The 19595-nt window shown below is 44.6% G+C and overlaps 3 protein-coding genes across 9 annotated transcripts; 2 read left to right on the forward strand and 1 right to left on the reverse strand.

Annotated features, from left to right (window-relative positions):
- Positions 1–8: 8 nt before the first annotated feature.
- LOC131467074 (B-cell lymphoma 6 protein homolog) lies at positions 9–4006 on the forward strand. Its single transcript, XM_058640796.1, has 3 exons — positions 9–593; positions 1526–1656; positions 2055–4006. The coding sequence occupies exons 1-3, from the start codon at positions 296–298 to the stop codon at positions 3069–3071; spliced, it is 1446 nt and encodes a 481-aa protein (XP_058496779.1). The 5' UTR covers positions 9–295; the 3' UTR covers positions 3072–4006.
- A 1063-nt stretch (positions 4007–5069) lies between these two features.
- Positions 5070–13612, forward strand: pex6 (peroxisomal biogenesis factor 6). Of its 7 annotated transcripts, none has more exons than XM_058640733.1 (18): positions 5070–5647; positions 6295–6927; positions 6999–7168; positions 7273–7356; positions 7698–7809; positions 7921–8054; positions 8140–8245; positions 8880–9082; positions 9166–9352; positions 9432–9508; positions 10536–10656; positions 10801–11006; positions 11227–11288; positions 11804–11912; positions 11990–12106; positions 12220–12297; positions 12530–12669; positions 13172–13612. In XM_058640733.1, the coding sequence occupies exons 1-18, from the start codon at positions 5117–5119 to the stop codon at positions 13306–13308; spliced, it is 3207 nt and encodes a 1068-aa protein (XP_058496716.1). In that variant the 5' UTR covers positions 5070–5116; the 3' UTR covers positions 13309–13612. The 7 variants fall into 7 exon arrangements, with proteins under 7 accessions (XP_058496716.1, XP_058496720.1, XP_058496719.1 ...); XM_058640737.1 differs by having other exon boundaries at positions 8143–8245; XM_058640736.1 differs by having other exon boundaries at positions 6298–6927.
- A 1592-nt stretch (positions 13613–15204) lies between these two features.
- LOC131466778 (uncharacterized) lies at positions 15205–18107 on the reverse strand. The gene is made up of 4 exons (XM_058640219.1): positions 18042–18107; positions 17824–17919; positions 15878–16025; positions 15205–15532 (listed from the first exon to the last, which is right to left on the reverse strand). The coding sequence occupies exons 1-4, from the start codon at positions 18105–18107 to the stop codon at positions 15216–15218; spliced, it is 627 nt and encodes a 208-aa protein (XP_058496202.1). The 3' UTR covers positions 15205–15215.
- Positions 18108–19595: the final 1488 nt, after the last annotated feature.

Here is a 19595-nt window from a genome sequence, read left to right on the forward strand (position 1 = left end):
GTTTGAGAAGTGAGCGCTTTATTCTACACATTAGGGTACTACGCTGTGTTGCAGTCCCACTCCTGAACACGGAGGGCGCTGTGCTACCACATCCACCTCATTCTGGGGGAAAACAACACGGGTGCTTCCGCCGTCAAACAGTTCCGATTCTTCTGTGTTTAGTTTGAGATTAAAGAAGAAACTGCGATGTTTCAAATTTAGCACTGGGACTTTTTTTGTCGACAGAACGTCACACGTTCGTTTGTCGCTCCCGAGGCCGCGGTTCTGAGCTGAAAGCCCCGCAGTGTCGGTCACCATGTCGACAGCGGCGGCGACGGCAGCGGTGTCGGTGGACTTCCACGCTCAGATCGCGTCTATCATGGAGGTCCTGGCGAACGCGGCCGTGGCTGAAATCTGCAAAGTGGTGGACGACGGTTACGCTGTGGTCCAGCAGGAAATGACCCGCAGTCAGAAGGAGAACGAGTTCCTGCGGAGGAAAATCAAGCTGCTGGAGCTGCAGGTCAGCCGTTACCGGACCGAGAGAGTGCAGGCAGCGGACGGTTCCGCCGGCGGCGTCCGCCTCCTCAACCGGCAGTGCACAGACCCGCTGGCCGGTGAGTCCGTCCCACCGACACCGACGGCCACAAATACGACGATTCCCAATATTATCGTGATAATCGTAAAAGTTTGATTTAAAGGTAAAGTTTAAAGGTAAACTGTTGCTCCGCCCACCAATAACACAGCTCGACTGTGACCAAAACATGGTCCTGGCATTTTTGACCGTGGCGGCTCACCGGGATTATTTAGACGATATGCGGAGGCACGAAACATACCAGAAGATACACGCGCACATTGTGTTAAAATAAAGCGCAGTAGCCTACATGGAAGAGAGTTACCGTGTTAAAACATTGATCCTCACAGAGACTTTGATCGGAGAGAGATGGCCACAGTGACACAAGTCCCGTCCTGAAGTCGAACTTTGTCACAGGTTGTCAAAGAAACGCTGCAAGATAGGATATTATCACGATATTTAATTCACAATACGCTCTGTCACAATATTTAAGTTATGATACGATATCATGATATATAATTCACAATACGATATAGCACAATATTTAAGTCAATGCGATATTATCATCATATTTATTTCACAAAACGCTATATATCATGATATTTAAGTTACGATAGGATATTATTACAATATTTAATTCACAATAATATATATTACGATATTTAAATTACAATACGATATCATGATACATAAGTCATGATACGATATCGTCATGGTATTGCGAAAATTCTTAGTATTTGCGACATCACATTTTGAAATAAACTCTCACAACAGCTTTCATCACCTTGGCAAACACTCACTAAATGCTTGCTGCTGCCACCTTGCGGTAATAGATGCACCACACATGAGGTCGTGATTGGAAGGTAAAGATCAATTAAAGATAAAACATTTGTTTAAAGGTTGAGTTCTTATAATAAAGTGAGTAATCACATGAATGTAAGGAATGACACGTCCTTGTCTGCGATGTCTCTGCAGGTCCGTCTCTGCAGAACCGGACCAGGTTTCTGAACCGAGCACCAGTTCCTCAGCAGACAGAGCAGAAGATCCAGCCCATCGACCCGGACCAGGATCCAGATCAGGAGGTCATCACCACCGCTAAAACTGAGGTAGTTATTTTCCACAATACTGAGACCCAAGATCACTGACCCAAGTCCGGCCATTCACTGGCCCGAGTCTGGCCAATCGCTGACCTGAGTCAAATCCAAGAGACCTTGGCCAGATGCAGACTGCGCTGCAAATCAATAAAAGTGGACGCAATCATGGACACAAGAGGGTGCTAAAGTGACTCAAATAATAAAATAAAACATAAACACGTACTGAATTAACAAAAGAATGAATTTTGATGAACTTCATCAAACAATCATCATCGTGTTACTTGTATAAATATTAGGGACGAGCCATAAATTGTACATATCTCAAAAATCAACAACAGCATTTTGAAAGTGGTATCATACCATCCCTAATAATAAACATACATATATCTTTTTCCACCTGTTGTTTTCAGTCAGTAGAGCCGGGCGATGACCTGTTGATCATCAAGGTCGAGGCAGCGATGGAGGCCACGATGGAGGCCACGATGGAGGCCACGATGGAGGCCACGATGGAGGCCACGATGGAGGCTACGATGGAGGCTACAATGGAGGCTAAGGTGCCCAACAACCATGCACTGTCAGACGCCGGCGCAGGCACCGGAGGAGACACCAACACCATCACTTCAGTCCCCGCCAACTCCGAGGACAACGATACTGAGCGGGCGGCCGGACACAACAACCTAATGGAGGTCAGTGGATCCGGCATCATCACCTTTGTTGTCGGCAGCACAGCAGATGCTGATAACGCTCACTGCTGCCCCCTGCTGAACTTAGACTCTGATGCGACCGCACTCGGAAACGCCACGGCAGCTTCCTATGATGATGTCACAGGAAATGGGAATGCCAACACGGCCGCACCAGACGAGTCTGCTCCGCCACACCTGATTACCATCGACAGACGGGAGGCATCGTACAAGGGGGCGGAGTGTGAGTGGTTACACATAGAGCAGACAAAATCGAACCAAACTCCATTACCCATGATTCATTGTGCTGGGCAGGAACTAGCAGAACACAAGTCAATGAAGGCAGCTTCTGTTGGAGAACCTCCAGGAACTTCCTTTGGTGAAACCTGGTCCAGCATCAACTGCAGCCTGACCCTACAGCGCCCCCTGTACCTGCCCAACCACAAACCCTTCACCAGCGGCTACCACCCGCCACTTTACTGCGCCGTTCCCATGGAGCGGCCGTACGGCTGTACCAGCTGCAACAAGCGCTTCTTCCTGGAGTCGGACCTTCAGAGACACGCGGCCCAGCACACGCGGGGGAAACCCTATATCTGCTCGCAGTGCGGCAAGAGCTTCGTGTGCCAGAGCCAGCTGGACATCCACTACAACGTCCACACGGGAGAGAGGCCGTTCAGCTGCGCCATCTGCAACCGCCGCTTCTCCCACCCCAGCAACCTCAGGAGGCACCAGAAGATCCAGCACTGAGCCCTGAAGAGTGTCCAGAGAAGTTCCTCCTGGAAGAAAACTCGTGTTTTATTTAAAGCTGAGGCGGAATTTTCAAACTGAAAATATAAAGCCTTAAAGCATGTCAGGTTGTCTGAAGTTATACTTGTGTGGTCCAGCAGAGGGCTGTAAGGGTTGTAAGTAGCAGTTAGCCACCAGGGGGTGACTCTACAAAACAATTAACTCGGTTGTCTTGTTGAGAAAATGGAGAACGCTAACTAAACCGATAGCAACAAAGAAAGCGTCCGAAAAGAGGACAGTGGAAGAAGAAGTTTTACTGTTTTTAAAGTTTTTAAAATCTGCTGACTCACCTGTTAGCTTAGCTGTTAGCTCCACCCGAGGCTGTTGTATCTGAATTATTGGCACAAGACCTTTAGAACTACATGTGCTTTCACACCAGCATCTCCAAAGGTCTCCAATAACACCAGAAAACCTTGACGCAAGTCACTTAATTTATAAAAAGACGACAAAAGCTAAATATAGCGGAAAAAGTCGCTAAGTTGGCCTCACTGTTTGCCGGACGACAAGCCGGACAGGAAGTCCGTCTATTTTACGTTTAATTAACATTTAAATAATCGGAATTTGGACATTTGTGAATGGAGATGCATCTGATGAATTTGTTCCCCACCCTGTTCTAATGAGCCCTAAAAGAAAAAAACTTTGATTCTTTTTTTTTCTAAATTGTGCGACAACGTTTGAGAGTTGTGAGGTTTGGATGGAATTTTTTTTTAAATCTAATCTTTTTCTTTATTTTTATCGGGAACCACCCACTTTTGGGGAAGGGGCTCTCAGTAAGCAGCAGGTAATTGTATACTATTTTAAATCCATACAGACCTGATTTGACATGGATTTGTTTGTTTGAAATTCAACAAAACTGATGAGAATAAAATCTAATTATTCCAAAACATCGAAAAAAACAGTTGGTCTAACTTTATATTTTTTCCTACAACCTCAGAAGCACAATGTCATCATTATCAGACGATGTTGGCTTTAAACGACTTCAACAGTAGCTGAATTCAATGTTTATTTAATATTTTGCTCAGTGAAGAATTTTTGTATATACACATATGTGTGTGTATATATATATATATACACATATGTGTATATATATATATGTATATATATATATGTATGTGTATATATGTATGTCTATATATATATATATATATATATATATATATATATATATATATATATATATATATATATATATATGTGTAGAATGGAAAAACTGATCAGACGGGCCGGCTCAGTGGTAGGAATGAGGCTGGACCCTCTGGTAACAGTGGCAGAGAGAAAACAAACTGCTGATCATCCTGAGGAGCCACAGAAGCCAACAGGTTGCTCAAAAGTACAGGACTAACAGGCTGGGGGACTCGTTTGTCCCCCGGGCCATCAAACTGTACAACTCCTCACTGGGGGGGAGGAGGGCAAACAAAACAGTATGAACTAAACAAACAACTGTCCATAATCACAACTCACCGAAATGTGCAATAACCACAACAAAAACTCATAATAAAACCATAAATAAATTGTAACTGTAGGTGTGTGGGTATACATATATGTGTATATATATGTATATGTATATGTGTATACATATATATATATATATATATATATATATATATATATATAGCGTAGTTCATTTTTATCTTATTTTATTTTATTCTATATTTCATTCTATATTGTATGGTGTTTGATACCTGGGGTGTTTCTCTTTCCGGTCTCCTGTAAAGTGTGACTCTAATTTTAACAGTGCTGTGTGTGGATGTTGGAGCTGTTAATTTCCCCGAGGGAACCTCCCAAAGTTTTTAATGAAGTCGTCTGTCTGTCACGCGTGACTGCGCGGAGCTCCGTTTTACGGTAAAACACGCAGTTTATCGCTGCGGTGTTTCTGCTCCGCGGCTTCGAAGTTTCAGTTTTTATGCTGTAGTTCCTCCGCCTGTCCTGCAGGTGGCGGTGGTTGATCTCCGACAGCTGTGACACAGCAGCAGCGGTGGTGGAGGAGGAGGAGGAGTACGAGTAAGATGGCGGTGCAGGTGTTCGTGTGTTGCCTGGACTCTTTCCCCGCTCACCTCTCTCCTCTGGACGCTCTCATCTCAAACTCTCACCTGAACTCAGTCTTCCACGCTGACACGGAACCACCGACCGTCCTCTTCACTCCGCAGCGGCCTCACGGAAGCGACAGGACCGGCATCTTACTGCGCCTTCACCCCACCGCGGAGGAGGAGACCGCGGGAAGCTCCGACACAAACTTCGCCGGAGTTGACGCCGAGTCCCACCGCTGTGTGCGGCTCTTCGTCAGCCGCTTCTTCCTGCGGCACCACGGGCTCCAGCGGCCCGGCTGCACCGGGACAGCCCGGGCTCTGGTGCCGGTTAGCCTGGACAGGGTGGTGCTGGGAGCCCGCAGCAGGCAGAGCCTCCGCTGGGCAGGAGGTGAGCAGTTCACCGGCAGGCTGCTGGAGCTCTGCTCCCCCGGACAGTGGCTGCTGGCCCGGCAGGGAGACCCGCTGTTCATACCCCGGTCCCAGCTGAAGGGAGGGAGAGAGCCGGACCAGGTGAGAGCCGGGACAGGTGGTTTCTACTGCAGGGTTTATTAAAGGAAAACTTCAAACTAAATAAAAGAACTAGGGTTGTGCGTGAATATTCAATTATTCCATTGAATATAAAAAGTTACCGTGACTATTCAAAATATATTAAAGATATAAAATAATTGTCAAGGACTGCATTTATCACTTAGTACCTTAAGGTGGCAGCAGCAAGCATATGGCAGCTGATTTACCAGCGTCTTTAAATGCATTAAGACTAATCATCACTTTTATAATTGACTGTATTATATTATTAGTTGACCATTTTTGCTATTAATCGAACAATACTTGTTTGGTCAGAAAATGTGATCAAACCTGGAAATGATGATGTTTCTCTAATGTCTTGTTTTTGTCTACAAACACAACATTTCTTTGTTTTATGGAGCAAAGAAACCAGAAAATATTCACATTTAAGAAGCTGAAAAATCACACAAACTGGTTTTAATTATTAAAATAAACACGCAGGCTGATTAGTTGATTAATTCAGTAATTGAATAATAATTGATTTACTGTTGCAGCCCTGCTTCTGATTATTATCTTATGTTTGTTGACTTGTTTTCTCTCGTTTTTCATCTGTGTGGTCGTCGTCTGTGAATCATCATCATCATCAGCAGCAGCAGCAGCAGCAGCAGCAGCCGCCTCCTCCTCCTCCGTCGTCCTCAGAGCAGCTGCTGGTGTTGAACTGCAGTCCCGTGACTCAGGGCCGGATCACAGCCGACACGTCTCTGGTCGTAACAGACTGCTGGGACTCGGTGGACCCCTCTGGCGCCCCCTGCAGACCGCTCAGCCTGTGTGTGTCGGACTTTGCTCACTACGCCGACGGCCTCGGGGCGGGGAGGTCTCTCCTTGACGGCAGGAAGCTGCCGGACTCCGGGTTCTCCGGGTTCTCGGGCTTCCTGCTGGAGTGCAGAGTGGACGTGCAGGTAGCGGACACTTGGCGATGGACAGGGGTCAGAGGTCAGCAGGGAGGAGCGGTGGATGTGGACAGCTGTGTGTTTGTGAGCAAACAGCTGCTTCTTAGGCTGGGACTGTTCAACCACGAGTGGGTGAAGCTGGGCAGGGTGGGCGGAGCCTCTAGACCTGTGACGGGTCACACAGAGGTCATAGAGCGGCCGGTCTCTGTGGTGGTGGTGGATTTAAGTCCAGATCTGCAGAACCACAACGAAGCTGGTTTCATATCAGCGACTCTGTGGTTCAACCTGACCGATGGAGACATGATTCCTGTGAACGTCTGCTCCCTGAGGATGAAGGTGACCAACCTCGACAAGGACACGCCGGCTTTCACCTCATAACATCCTGAATGCTTCTGTTTGTGTGTCAGCAGCGGTGGACGTCGTCTCCGCCCGAGGTTGGCGGTCGCTCGGACAGCTCCTGTCGCTCGGCATCTCCGCCGTTTGCCCGTGAGCTTCACATCCAGCAGGTGGTGTCTCCGCTGTACGACAGCCTGGGCCGCTGCGACGCCCTGCTGTCGGAACACTTCAGCTCTGCCAGGTCAGTTCACACGTTCACACGTGCGGTAAATAATGTTTACAAATGTGCAGCAACAGGTTCTCAGTGTTGAGGACGCCGGTCACATAGCTTCTCTCGCTCTGCAGACTCGTGTCACCGGGCGACATCATATCGGTGCCTACTGAGAAACATCCAGACCTTCTGGAGAACAATGCAGAAGGAATCAAGAGGTACCAAAACAATCCATGTCGTGTTTTACTTTCTTTGTTCGAACAATTAGAACGTCAGGGAGGTTCTAGAGCGCTCCTCACATTTCCTCTGGGTTTTTATTTTTTATTGTCATTGACAAAGTTCTGCATATTTTAAATCTAGGAGTTTCTAAGGATCTTATGAAGATGTTGTAGGAGGCCGTATGTGTAGTCCTTCAGGTGGTCTTCAGGACGTTTGAAGGTCCTGGTGGTTAAACACATCTCAGAGTGTTTTGAGAGAAGATGGTCTGGAAGCTCATGATGTTCACGCCTGTGGAGGAAACAGTTGAAGTGATGTCTGTGTGACCTTTGACCTCTGACAGGAGTCCAGTGCTGTTTTTCAAAGTGCAGAAGGTGTGTCCACCTGCTGGGAGAGAAGAGGAAGAGGGAGGAGGAGCTTATCTGGCTGACAGAGACCACACCTCACTCTACACGGTAACCTTTGACCTCTGGGTGTTTCAGTCGTCTCAGATGTTTTTGTTTCTGTTGAAGCTCGTGGAGATCATCGTCCTATTTTTTTAATCAGTTTTGTCTGCGTCTCTTCAGGGAGCGTCCACCAACAGTGCTGCCCCCTGCTGCTCAGTGGAGGGAGCGTCTCTGTGGAGCAGTCTGTCTCCTCCAGGTCTGGAGAAAACTGTCGACATCGTCAGCAGCATGGTCCTGCCTCACCTGCAGCACAGGTACACAAGCAATACAGGTCTGATTGGTCTGTGGAAGTGCTGTCATAGAGAGAGGCATGATGGGAAATCATGTGTGTGGTTGTAGCAGCTTCCTGTCTGGTTGCACCATCCTCCTTCACGGTCCAGCAGGAAGTGGCAAAGTGACGGTGGTCGCTGCGACGAGTCACAGACTGAACCTCCACCTGCTGAAGGTACGACGGAAGTTTGTTTACAGATGTTTATCTAATGTCAACAACACAGTATTAGATTTAGCCCAAAAAATCTTTTAAAAACACACCCAGAAAAAATGTAGAAAAAACTTTCCTTAAAATGTTTTATTAATTTTTATTAAAATATAGATAAATAAAGACGTGATGTATGTGCTTAACAATACATGAAACTTTATCTTTCATTCAGCTGCTTTAATGCAGTTAATGTTTGTTATAATTTTACACTGCAGTCAACCTTTTTTAAATTAAACTCTGAGGTAATTGTTTACTATTATATTATATACTATTTAAATTACAAATATGATGATGTCAGTGGAGCAGTGGTGAAGGAGGAGCTCATTTTCCTTTAAGTTTTATTTGTAGGATACTTTTTTTACATGAAATCCTGACGTATCCAACCTCAGTTTAAAGAACAGTATAGAACAGAACAGTATAGAACAGAACAGAAGAGAACAGTATAGAACAGAACAGTATAGAACAGAAGAGAACAGTATAGAACAGAACAGTATAGAACAGAACAGAAGAGAACAGAAAACAGCAGAACAGTACAAAAACGGTTACTCAAATACGTGTATTTATATTGTGTTACAGTTGTTGTCGTTGTTTACCTGTGCAGGTGGACTGTGTTAGCTTGTGCGCGGACACACCCGCTGCCTCGGAGGTGAAGCTGACGTCGGTGTTTCAGCACGCCGCCGCCCTGCAGCCGTGCGCTCTGCTGCTCCGGAACCTGCACCTCCTGCTCCGACCCAGAGGAGGCGGCGAGGAGGACGGCAGACTCACTGCGGCGCTCTACCAACTGCTCAGCAGCGCCCCCACCAGGTCACTGGCTGTTTTATACCATACCTCAGGGCAGAGTCTTAGGACTGCTTTGACGTATAGTCATCGTGTTTTTTTATCGTCAGTGTGGTGGTGTTAGCGACAATCTGCAGACCCCGGGATCTGTCTGCGGGTGTCGTGGCGGCGTTTGTACACCAGGTGGCGTTGGAGGCTCCAACTGAAGAGCAGCGGCACTCGATGCTGGTCGGCCTGAGCCGAGATCTTCACCTGGGCAGAGACGTCAGCCTGGACGCGCTCTCCAGACTCACAGCGGTGAGACTCAGATAGGTGGGGCAGGCACTGCTGTCGGGATCCGTTTGTCGACATTAACGCAAGTTTTTCTCGTCTGCAGGGATTTGTGTTGGGGGATATCGCCGCCCTGCTGGCAGAGGCAGGTCGAGCGGCCTGCAGGAGGTTGAGACAAAGCTGGTGAGACTGGAGAACATCCATGTTTGTTAGGGATGGGACTTTTTTTCGTCAAAACGACCGACTATCGACAAGGGCTCACCTTGACAAAAAAAAATCGGAAAAAAAGTTGAAATGTCGGGGGGCGGGGCTTGTGGGATTTTCATAAATAATTTCTGAATCTGAAATGAGGAAGAAATGAGTTAACCTAGAGGATCTGTGCAGCTGCTGTGTTCCATAACAACATATTATGTTTAGCAGACTGCTGCTACAATGAATGATGATTGGGTGTCTGGCGGGTGTGGGTATCAATTGTTGAAAAAAACATTGCTGCGGGTGGATTATTGATATTCAGCAGCGGGTGCGAAGACATTACAGCTCAGCCGCGCATCTCTATTACATATTTTACTCTCACTGCTGTTTGTGATTATTTATTTGTGATTCGATCAGCGTGATTGATCTCTTTTTGTTTCGTTTAGTTGCTGGTCACTGCTTTGATGTGAACATTGGACATTACATCCATGTTTTTGAGCCTAAAATTAAGTCGTAGAATTTAAGTTGTAGAATATTTTCCACCCTCCACTCTGCTGCTTTAAAAAAAAAAAAGGGGGCCGACAATTCCACAAAAATTCAACACGGGCCTCGACAATCGACTCTCAAAATGTCATGTCGTTCCCATAACTAATGTTTATGTATTAATTCAAAACAATTTCTTCAATAATCGTCAGTTACTCGTGGATGGAAATTAGCGTAAGTGTTTCTTTGAGGTAAATCTGACATTAGCATCATAAGTTGAGCTTTACAAGCTAACTTGGCTCAAATAGCCGAGTCATAGCTTGTGATTCGGACCAAGGTTTATCTAACATTAGCATCACATCATTAGCTTCACGAGCTAAGTTGCTTGTGCCAGAGCTGATTGTCAGTATTAAAGTTTAACCTAGCAACAGCAACATGTTAGCTGAATTAGCGAGCACAGATCCATGGTGGGGACTGTGTTTTTTCTCTGAAATGATTCTTCTATCGTCTTCAAGAATGTCTGTGGTTTGTGCAGTGGTGGTCAGCAGCAGGAGGAGGACCTGTGTCTCAGTGGAGTGACCGTCCAGAACCAGGACTTCACCTCAGCGCTGGAGACGCTGCAGGACTCTCAGTCCAAAGCCATCGGAGCCCCGAAGGTGACGCAGCTCAGAGGAACAAAAACCCAAAAATTTGTGTTCCTGTCATAGCCTCAGAAAACAGACCTGTGTCTTCTTCTCTTGGATCTCTTCATGTCCTGTTGTCACGTCACTGTCCTCCATGACCCTGACCCGCGCTAACAGATCCCTGACGTGAGGTGGGAGGATGTGGGAGGTCTGCAGCATGTGAAGAAAGACATCCTGGACACGATTCAGCTTCCTCTGCAGCGCCCGGAGCTTCTGTCTCTGGGTCTGAGCCGCACCGGCCTCCTGCTCTACGGACCGCCTGGGACCGGGAAAACCCTGCTGGCCAAAGCCGTGGCCACCGAGTGCTCCATGACCTTCCTCAGGTCTGCGAAAGCACAAGTCCTTGAAGTGTCTTTTTCTCATGTTTAAGAAACGTGTGAAATGCATATTTAAAATGGTTGACTTCCCGTTGCATTGAGGCCGATTTCTATGACGTGTTTCCGCCACATTTGGTGCAACGCAGTTTTGGTTTTTATTTCCTCTGTGACCACCTGGAAATTTCTAATTCTGTTACTCTTTAACATTAGTTTTATTCTGTTTCAGTGTCAAAGGTCCAGAGCTCATCAACATGTACGTGGGTCAGAGTGAAGAAAACATCAGAGAAGGTTTGAACACAAATCATGAGTGACATGAGGTTACATGAAGATACATGAGGTCACAGGAAGATACATGAGGTTACATGAAGATACATGAGGTCACATGAAGATACATGAGGTTACATGAAGATACACAAGGTCACATGAAGTTACACAAGGTTACATGAAGATACATGAGGTCACAGGAAGATACATGAGGTCACAGGAAGATACATGAAGATACATGAGGTCACATGAAGATACATGAGGTCACATGAAGATACATGAGGTTACATGAAGATACATGAGGTTACATGAGGTTACATGAAGATACATGAGGTTACATGAAGATACATGAAGATACATGAGGTCACATGAAGATACATGAGGTCACATGAAGATACATGAGGTTACATGAAGTTACACGAGGTCACATGAAGTTACACGAGGTCACATGGAGATACATGAGGTCACATGGAGATACATGAGGTCACATGGAGATACATACATACATTTAACAACATTTTGAATCATTTGTTCTTCAGTGTTTGTCAGAGCTCGCTCAGCTGCTCCCTGCGTCATCTTCTTTGATGAGCTGGACTCTCTGGCTCCCAGCAGGGGGCGCAGTGGAGACTCTGGAGGAGTGATGGACAGGTGAATGTTTCTCTGCTCTTCTTCTTCATCATCATCGTCACAGTTACAGCGTGATGAATGGATGAATCTGTTGACAGAGTCGTGTCTCAGCTGTTGGCTGAACTCGACGCTTTGAACTCCGCTGACCAAGTTTTTGTCATCGGAGCTACGAATCGTCCAGATCTGCTCGACCAATCACTGCTGAGACCTGGCAGGTCAGAGCTTCACCTCACACACACATGAACACATGAATATATGGACATATGGACACACATGAAAGAAGTGAGTGAGTGAAACATGAAAACATTAAATTTGTCTTTGTCCTTAGGTTTGATAAATTAGTTTATGTTGGAATCAACGAAGATCGACTTTCTCAGCTACAAGTTCTTCAGGCTGTCGTCAGGAAGTAAGAACACACACACACACACACACACACACACACACACAGTAATAGAGTCTAATCAAATAAATATTAGTGAACAGAGTACAGAGATGAGACGTAATAAGATGAATACATGAATACAGAGATGAGACGTAATAAGATGAATACAGAGATGAGACGTAATAAGAATATTTAGTGTTTAGAGTGAATTATTCCTTTAATTTATAAATGGCTGCTGTTGTACATGTGACGTCAGGTTCCAGTTGGATCCTGCGGTGAATCTGGAGCTGGTGGTGAACAGCTGTCCAGGTCACATGACTGGCGCCGACCTTTACGCCCTCTGCTCAGACGCCATGACGACGGCTGTCAAGAGGAAAATCTCACTCATCCAAAACGGTAAAAAAAAAACACCAAATAACAGTGGTGATGTTTGACGTGTGGCGCCCCCTGCTGCTGAGAACCAGCCTGAGACACAGATTTTAGCCACTTCATAGACGACTCAGTTAATAAACTTCTACGTCAGTTTAAATCAAGTTAAGGAAACTGAAGTTTGTAAAGCACTCACTCTCCCACACCAAACCTCATAGAGAAAATCAGTGATTTTAGCTGTTGGGGACACAGGAGCCGCTGGTCTACTGCTGCCTCGTGTGGGCACTTTGTGTCACTGAGGTTGATCTGAATGAAGATTTTAAAAAGCCGAATTAACAAAATAAGACATTTGAACTTAATGATGGAGGCAGCAGTGGATCAACAACTCGTGTGTGTGTTTGTTGTGGGAGAGTGAGCGGTTTACAAAGAGTTTATCGGCTCCTGCCAAGTGTCTCCTGCTGTGTTCCCAGCAGCAGAGGGCGCTCACAGCACAGCATTCACTGCTCTGCTGACACTGACTCTGTCTCAGGTGTGGACACTGAGGACACGCCCCTCCTTCTCTGTGCGGACGATTTCTCGGCTGCGCTGGGAAACTTCAGAGCGTCCGTGTCAGAGGAGGAGCTTCAGAGATACAAACAAATCCAACACAAACTCACAGTGAGGTAACATTACAGGAAACATCATTCACTGTCACGGATGATCACATGAAATTCATGTAATAACACAGAATAAATCTAATCTTTCTACAATAAACTGTGTTTTAAAGTTTGACGCAGTGAATCGTGACACAGTGAACTTTGGCGCAGTGAACAGTGTTGGGAAGATTACTTTGGAAATGTAGTTGGTTACAATTACAAGTTACCCTGTTGAAAATGTAATAGTGTAACTATTTCAAAGTAATGTAACTCATTACATTTGATTACATGTTGATTACTTTTCTTAATTTGTGGATTAAAACCATAGATCATTATTTTGTTTTGAAACACAAATTTGTTCTTTACACAAATAACAAAATGGGATGAAATGTAAATAAATAACACATGTGTTTGTTGCATTATGTGTGTACAGTATGTGGAAAACATGACGCCATGTTGACCTGATGACAAATGAACACAATTTAGACAACAGCGCTTCATTAGGACAACAAAAGTGATGACATTAATGTTCTATAAAATAGACCAAAATTATAAAGATAAAACAGTTCAAAAGTCAATGTTCTTTTACGTGTTTCAAAAGTTTAACCAAACGTTAACCTGGGGCCTGTTTCACAAACTCTGAGTTAAAACCTTAAAGTTTTCAGTTCCAGAACAGCTGATCAGCATCGGTTCAATCAACTGTGAGTATGTTCACTCTGAGTTAAGCTTGTGTGTTGGGAATGAAAAAAGCCGTCATCAATGGAGCTCTGATACCATGATTCACCATGGCAACGGGTAAACAAAGAGCTCAGCCTCCATTTTAATCCAGTTGAGCAGAAATATTAAAGGGGACATATTATGCAAAATCTGCTTTTTAACCATTTTAATACTTATATTTGGGACCCTGGAGGCCCTACCAGACGCCAAAGTGTGGAAAAAGAATACTCCGTCCTTTTTTCATGGTCCCCCTTAGTGTAAGTATAGGTGATAAAACACGCAATGTTGAATTCCCTGCGCTTATGACGGCAGCATGTGCATTTCACCGCGAATGTTACCACCCACCAGTAAGTTTACTTCGAGAGCTCCACCTTAGCTCCACCTTAGCTCCACCTTAGCTCCACCTTAGCTCCACCTTAGCTCCACCTTGTCCCTATAAAATGCGAGAGTGCAGGCGAGGGAGGAAGAACTGTATTATGTCAGCTGTGCTGTCCCTAAGTGTTTTTAACTGATGTACAGTTGGACAGTGTTCGGCTCGATCCTTGTGTCGGACGTCTCTTCCTGTGACGCCACTCTCGCTGCCATGTTGATATTGTCAGAGAACTAGTGGAGGGAGGGGGAGAGGAATGAGGGGAGGGAACAGGAGCTGAGCGAGTGAGCGCAGTAAAAAGGACAAATCAGAAACCCCCTGGAAGAAGTGGGTGTGTGTTTGCCTGTGTCTCATTTGCATATAAAGGGACCATGCACAAAACCGAGCGTTCTGAAAGGGGCGGGTTTAGCAGGGTTATTGAACTGCTATGATGCTTCATCCTTATGGTATTTTGACCAAAGCATGTCACTGACATGTTCATTAGGACACCAGGGAACTATTTTAATGGGGGAAATAGGGTATAATATGTCCCCTTCAACACATGCCAACGACCATGACATTTATGTGAAGAGACGAGTCAATAACTGAACACTGTTACATTTTATACAGTGTAATCCACTCATTCATCATTTAACAGACTTTACTTTCATTAATGATGATAAATGGTGCAGTCCTTACATTATGTTACATTTGATTTGATATTTATTCAGCTGTAACCTGAAGAGACACAAACTGAAGATGAGAATATGGATCAAACTGATAAAACTATCATTATAAAGTCCAACTAAAGTGTCCATGTTCAAACTGACAAGACTGAGAGACACAATAATGAGACAGAAGTCGATATGTCGTCACATGACAGAGTTTAATGAGCAGCCGGTTTCTTCTGGAAACAGATGAACACATGAATTGTTTGTTGGACCAACACTTTGTGTGTGAACTGTCTCCACAGAGACACAGGCTGAAGGTCTACTATGATACATATCGGTCTGGACCGCAGGTCTACGTCTCTGTGCTTCATTCTTCTCTCTCTGTTTCTGTGGTCGGCTGATTTGACTTTGTCGGGTCAAAGGTCGCACACGCGGCTCCCGTTCGTCTTTGTGTTCCATGTCAAAGGTCATCTGAGGTGACGTGAACTCAGGTGAAGTGAGACATTCGACTGCAGGTTCTGAAGAGAAGACAAAACAAACGTCCACTGTCTTCATTTCACACTCCAAGACAAACTTTTACGTCAAATTTAAACAGGAAAAAGGTTTTTCTGAATTCTAAAATTCTGATCAAAAATGTGAAAGTTCTGTTTGCGAATTCTTCAATTTTGTTCACAAATTCTTCAATTTTGTTCACAAATTCTAAAATTTTGTTCACAAATTCTATAGTTAGGTTTGCAAATCCTTAAGTTCAATTTGAAAAGTTTGGTTTTACAATAATAAAAATAACAGTGTGCGTTATTTTACAGCTGTAACTCCATATTTTCGTGTTTTTTACTTCCTGTGGTTTATTCTTCCATATTTACCGCTTACGTGGCCTTTGCTACTTTCGTGCGCTTCATCCTTTTCCTCCTCATCAGCGTCACCTGAGGCCTCTTCAAACCTGCGATCAGCAGCAGTAACCTGGGCCGCGACTTGGTGAGCCAGCTTCTCAGTAGCGTCCCCTTGGGAAACCTGTGGGAACAACAGCGCTCGGTTACCGGGGCTACACAGAATTAAGGAAAACGTAACTAATTGTAAGGATATTTGATTAATTCTAACCATATTGTGACGCACTTATTCACGTCGTAGAAACATTTTCAAATGGTCTGACATTGACACACATTGGAATTGACACCAAAGAACTGCCAAATAACCACCAAAGAACTACCAAATAACCACCAAAGAACTGCCAAATAACCACCAAAAAACCGCCTGACCAATCACATCCTCCTCTTTCAGATGAGAAGTGGCGCCACCTACAGTAAAGTGTCTGTGTTTGTTCAGTTTCCTCTAGACAAAGACTTCATATTCCTGTAGTAACAAACTCAGAGGCTTGGTGTTGTTTGAGTTGTTGTTTTTTGTTGTTTTTTGTGATCTGCTGAGTGACAGAAAACAGAAAAAAAACCTTGGATTGTTTGGACTTTGTGAAACGAGCTGCAGAGAAATCTAGCAACGTTCAGACGTGGACAACCAGTGTTGACGCCATTGTTGTCGTCTGCGGTGGCTCAGCATTAAATGTACCGAGGGTAACATTGTTTGCACAGCTGACCCTGCCCCCCCAAACCCCCCTCATTTTCTTCACTGTCATGTGACCAGCTGCTGTTTGGCGTCTCCTCCTCTGGACAACATCAGTGACGATCAGCTGATCTGTAAATCCAAATTCCGGATCCGACATGGCGTCCCTGGTCTCTCGCTCGCCTTGTTGTCAGTCTCCTCTCGTCTTTCTTGTCTCTTTCCTTACAACTTTTCCTCACGTCATTGTCTTTTCCAGATGTCCTAATGTCCCACTCCTTGCGATTCCTTGATTTCTGGCCCTTTCTTGAAATCTTTGTCTTCTTCTTCAGTTCCCTCCAAAGTCTCCTTGATTCCTTGTCCTTCTCTTACCCTTTCTAGAAATCCTCTTGTCCTGTTCCTTCAAAATGGTTCCTTGATTCCTTGCTCCTTCTAGAAATGTTCTTGTATTGTCCTTGTCCTTTCAAGAGATCTTTCATCTTGGCCCTCTTTCATAAATGGTCCTTGTCTTTTCAAGAATTTGCCTTGTCTCATTCCTTCCAATATTTCCTTGATCACTTGTCTTGCCCTTTCGGGGACTCTTCATCTTCTGTTTCCTTGATTCCGTGCTCCTTCTAGAAATCGTATTGTCCCGTCCCTTCTTACAATTCCTTGATTTCTGACCCTTTCCAGAAAACTTTGTCTTCTTCCGTTCCTTTGAAGGTTTCTTTGATTACTTCTTCCTGTTCCTTCCTACGTTGCCCTCATTCCTTGTCTAGAAATCTTCTTGTCCCATTCCGTCCTACATGACCCTGGTTCGTTGTCCTCTCTTCGTGCTGCCCTTTCAAGAAATATTTTCATCTTGTCCAGGTCCTTCAAAAAGGTTCCTTGATTATTGGCTCCTTCTTGAAATCGTCTTCTTTTGCAGAACAATCTACATTTTTCCTGTTACTGGCGGTCACGATCGTCCTTGACTTTGAGGATCCCATCGTCAGTCCGGTCTGTAGTGGTTCTCATCTCACAACACGACAAACGACAACCTCATCATCAACAACGTCACAAACACGAGAAAAAACAATTGTCCCAAATCTTCTAATAGAGGAACTACCAAGTTATCATCTTGGTAGTTCCGAGGTGAGAGCGGAGGCTCTGAATCTGATCAACGCGGCGTCTCCGATGACGTTCACCTCCGCACACAACTTAGCGGTCCTCTACCTCCCCCCTCCCTCACCCCCTCCCCCCTCTGCACACACGCACACACAGCAGAAGCAGCTCTTACCAGTTCACCCCACACATTTGTTAACTTGTGCCCACGATGTCCGTGCTCACAGACACATATATGATGATCCACTGCTGCTTTTTTTTTACCCGAGCACTAGAAGCTTCAGCCGCGACGCAAAAACAAACCAGCTGAATAATGAGAGGCCATGAGGTGAGAGGGTGAGGGGAGGGGGGAGAGTTCAAAGAAAAAAGGAGGGTCCACTCAGCACTTCTGACTGCAAACGCCAACGGGTGATCCCAGGACACGCAGCCAATCAGGGAGGAGACTTCACCTGTTGCCATGACACCCAGCAGTGACTGCTATAACAGGTCCAGAGGGTGAAAGGGTGAAGGGGTGAGGAGAGAGTGAGGCTGCACAAAAATAAACAGTTCTGACTTTGAATCTGTTTCAATCAAATAAATAAATACGTTTAGAAGAGACTTCCTGTGTCCTTTAGTTTATATTAGTTTATATTTGAAAATAAGTGAAAACAAATAATTCTGGATTAACATTTTAATGAAGAGAATGTGAAAGAAGTTATTGTTTTTACAGATATTTTATGAGATAAATTTACTTTTTTTTAGTCACATGGTTTAAAAAATAAAACTCCTTGACCTTTGACACTTTTTTTCAATTTTTATTTTGTTTTTATTTTTTTTATTTATTAATAACAATATTGTCTCTTTCAATGGTTTATACAGTGTGTCCTGTAGCGCCCCCTGTCTTTTTAGCTTTTATTTTAAGTTACCTTTTAGTACAGATTATCAAAATAAAGTGTCATGTTTAATGTGATAATTAAGTAATTATTTAATTAAGTTTTTATGTCATAATTACAATAATAATAAAAATAATCTCTTTATAATATTTGACATTTTTTATGTAAAATTACTATGATTATTGATTAGTAACATAATTAAATAAAATTAAGTTTCTTTGTTTGAATCCATGTTTGGTTCTGATTCTAATTTAAAAGAGTGTCTGCTGTGTGGTCTGTAGAGGGTGCTGTGACTTCAGTTTAACACAGAGAGCAAGAGGAGGAGGAGGAGGAGGAGGAGGAGGAGGAGGGGGGGGAAGTAACTCACACTTCTGCTGCTGCAGGAATCAACCTGAGGGAAGAGAAGAGGGAGGAGACACTGCAATGCAGAAGATCGTCTGTGGAGGAGGAAGAGAGAGAGGGAGGGGCGGGGCTCTGCAGACAAGATTTATTTATTTATTTATCTGAGGGAAAGACTGAGGGATTCCCCTGATGATTGAAGGAAGATCCAGAGAGAGAAATTTACATTAGAAACAGTTTATTATAAAAATGCACACACACTAACTTTAATTATCTTAACCAGTTCCTCAGAAACGAGGTTCTGCCTCATTAGGACCAGGTTTTGGTCTCCATGAGGACTACTGGTCCTGACAAGGTCAGAAAACACACACACACACATGGCTGGTGTCTGATTAGCTGACATGTGGATCAGCTGATCAACTCTCTGCTGAAGTGAATCATGTCACAGCTGATGTGTTGTTAAAGGCACAGTTCCAGACATTCAGCAGTCACTGTGAGCGCCCCCTGCTGCCAAGAACACAGGCGATCACTCTTTAAGTTTAAGACTTTTCCAACAGGAAACTGAAGTTTGTAAACCACTCACTCTCCCACACCAAACCTAATGGAGAAAATCAGTGATTTTAGCTCGCAGTGACAAAGGAGCTGCCGGTTCTCTGCTGCCTCTTGTGGTCACTTTGTGTCACTGAGGTCAATCTGAGCAAAGGATTTTAAATGCCTTATTGACAAAATACATTTG

The sequence above is a fragment of the Solea solea genome, chromosome 10, assembly GCF_958295425.1.
Source record: "Solea solea chromosome 10, fSolSol10.1, whole genome shotgun sequence".
Lineage (NCBI taxonomy): Eukaryota > Metazoa > Chordata > Actinopteri > Pleuronectiformes > Soleidae > Solea > Solea solea.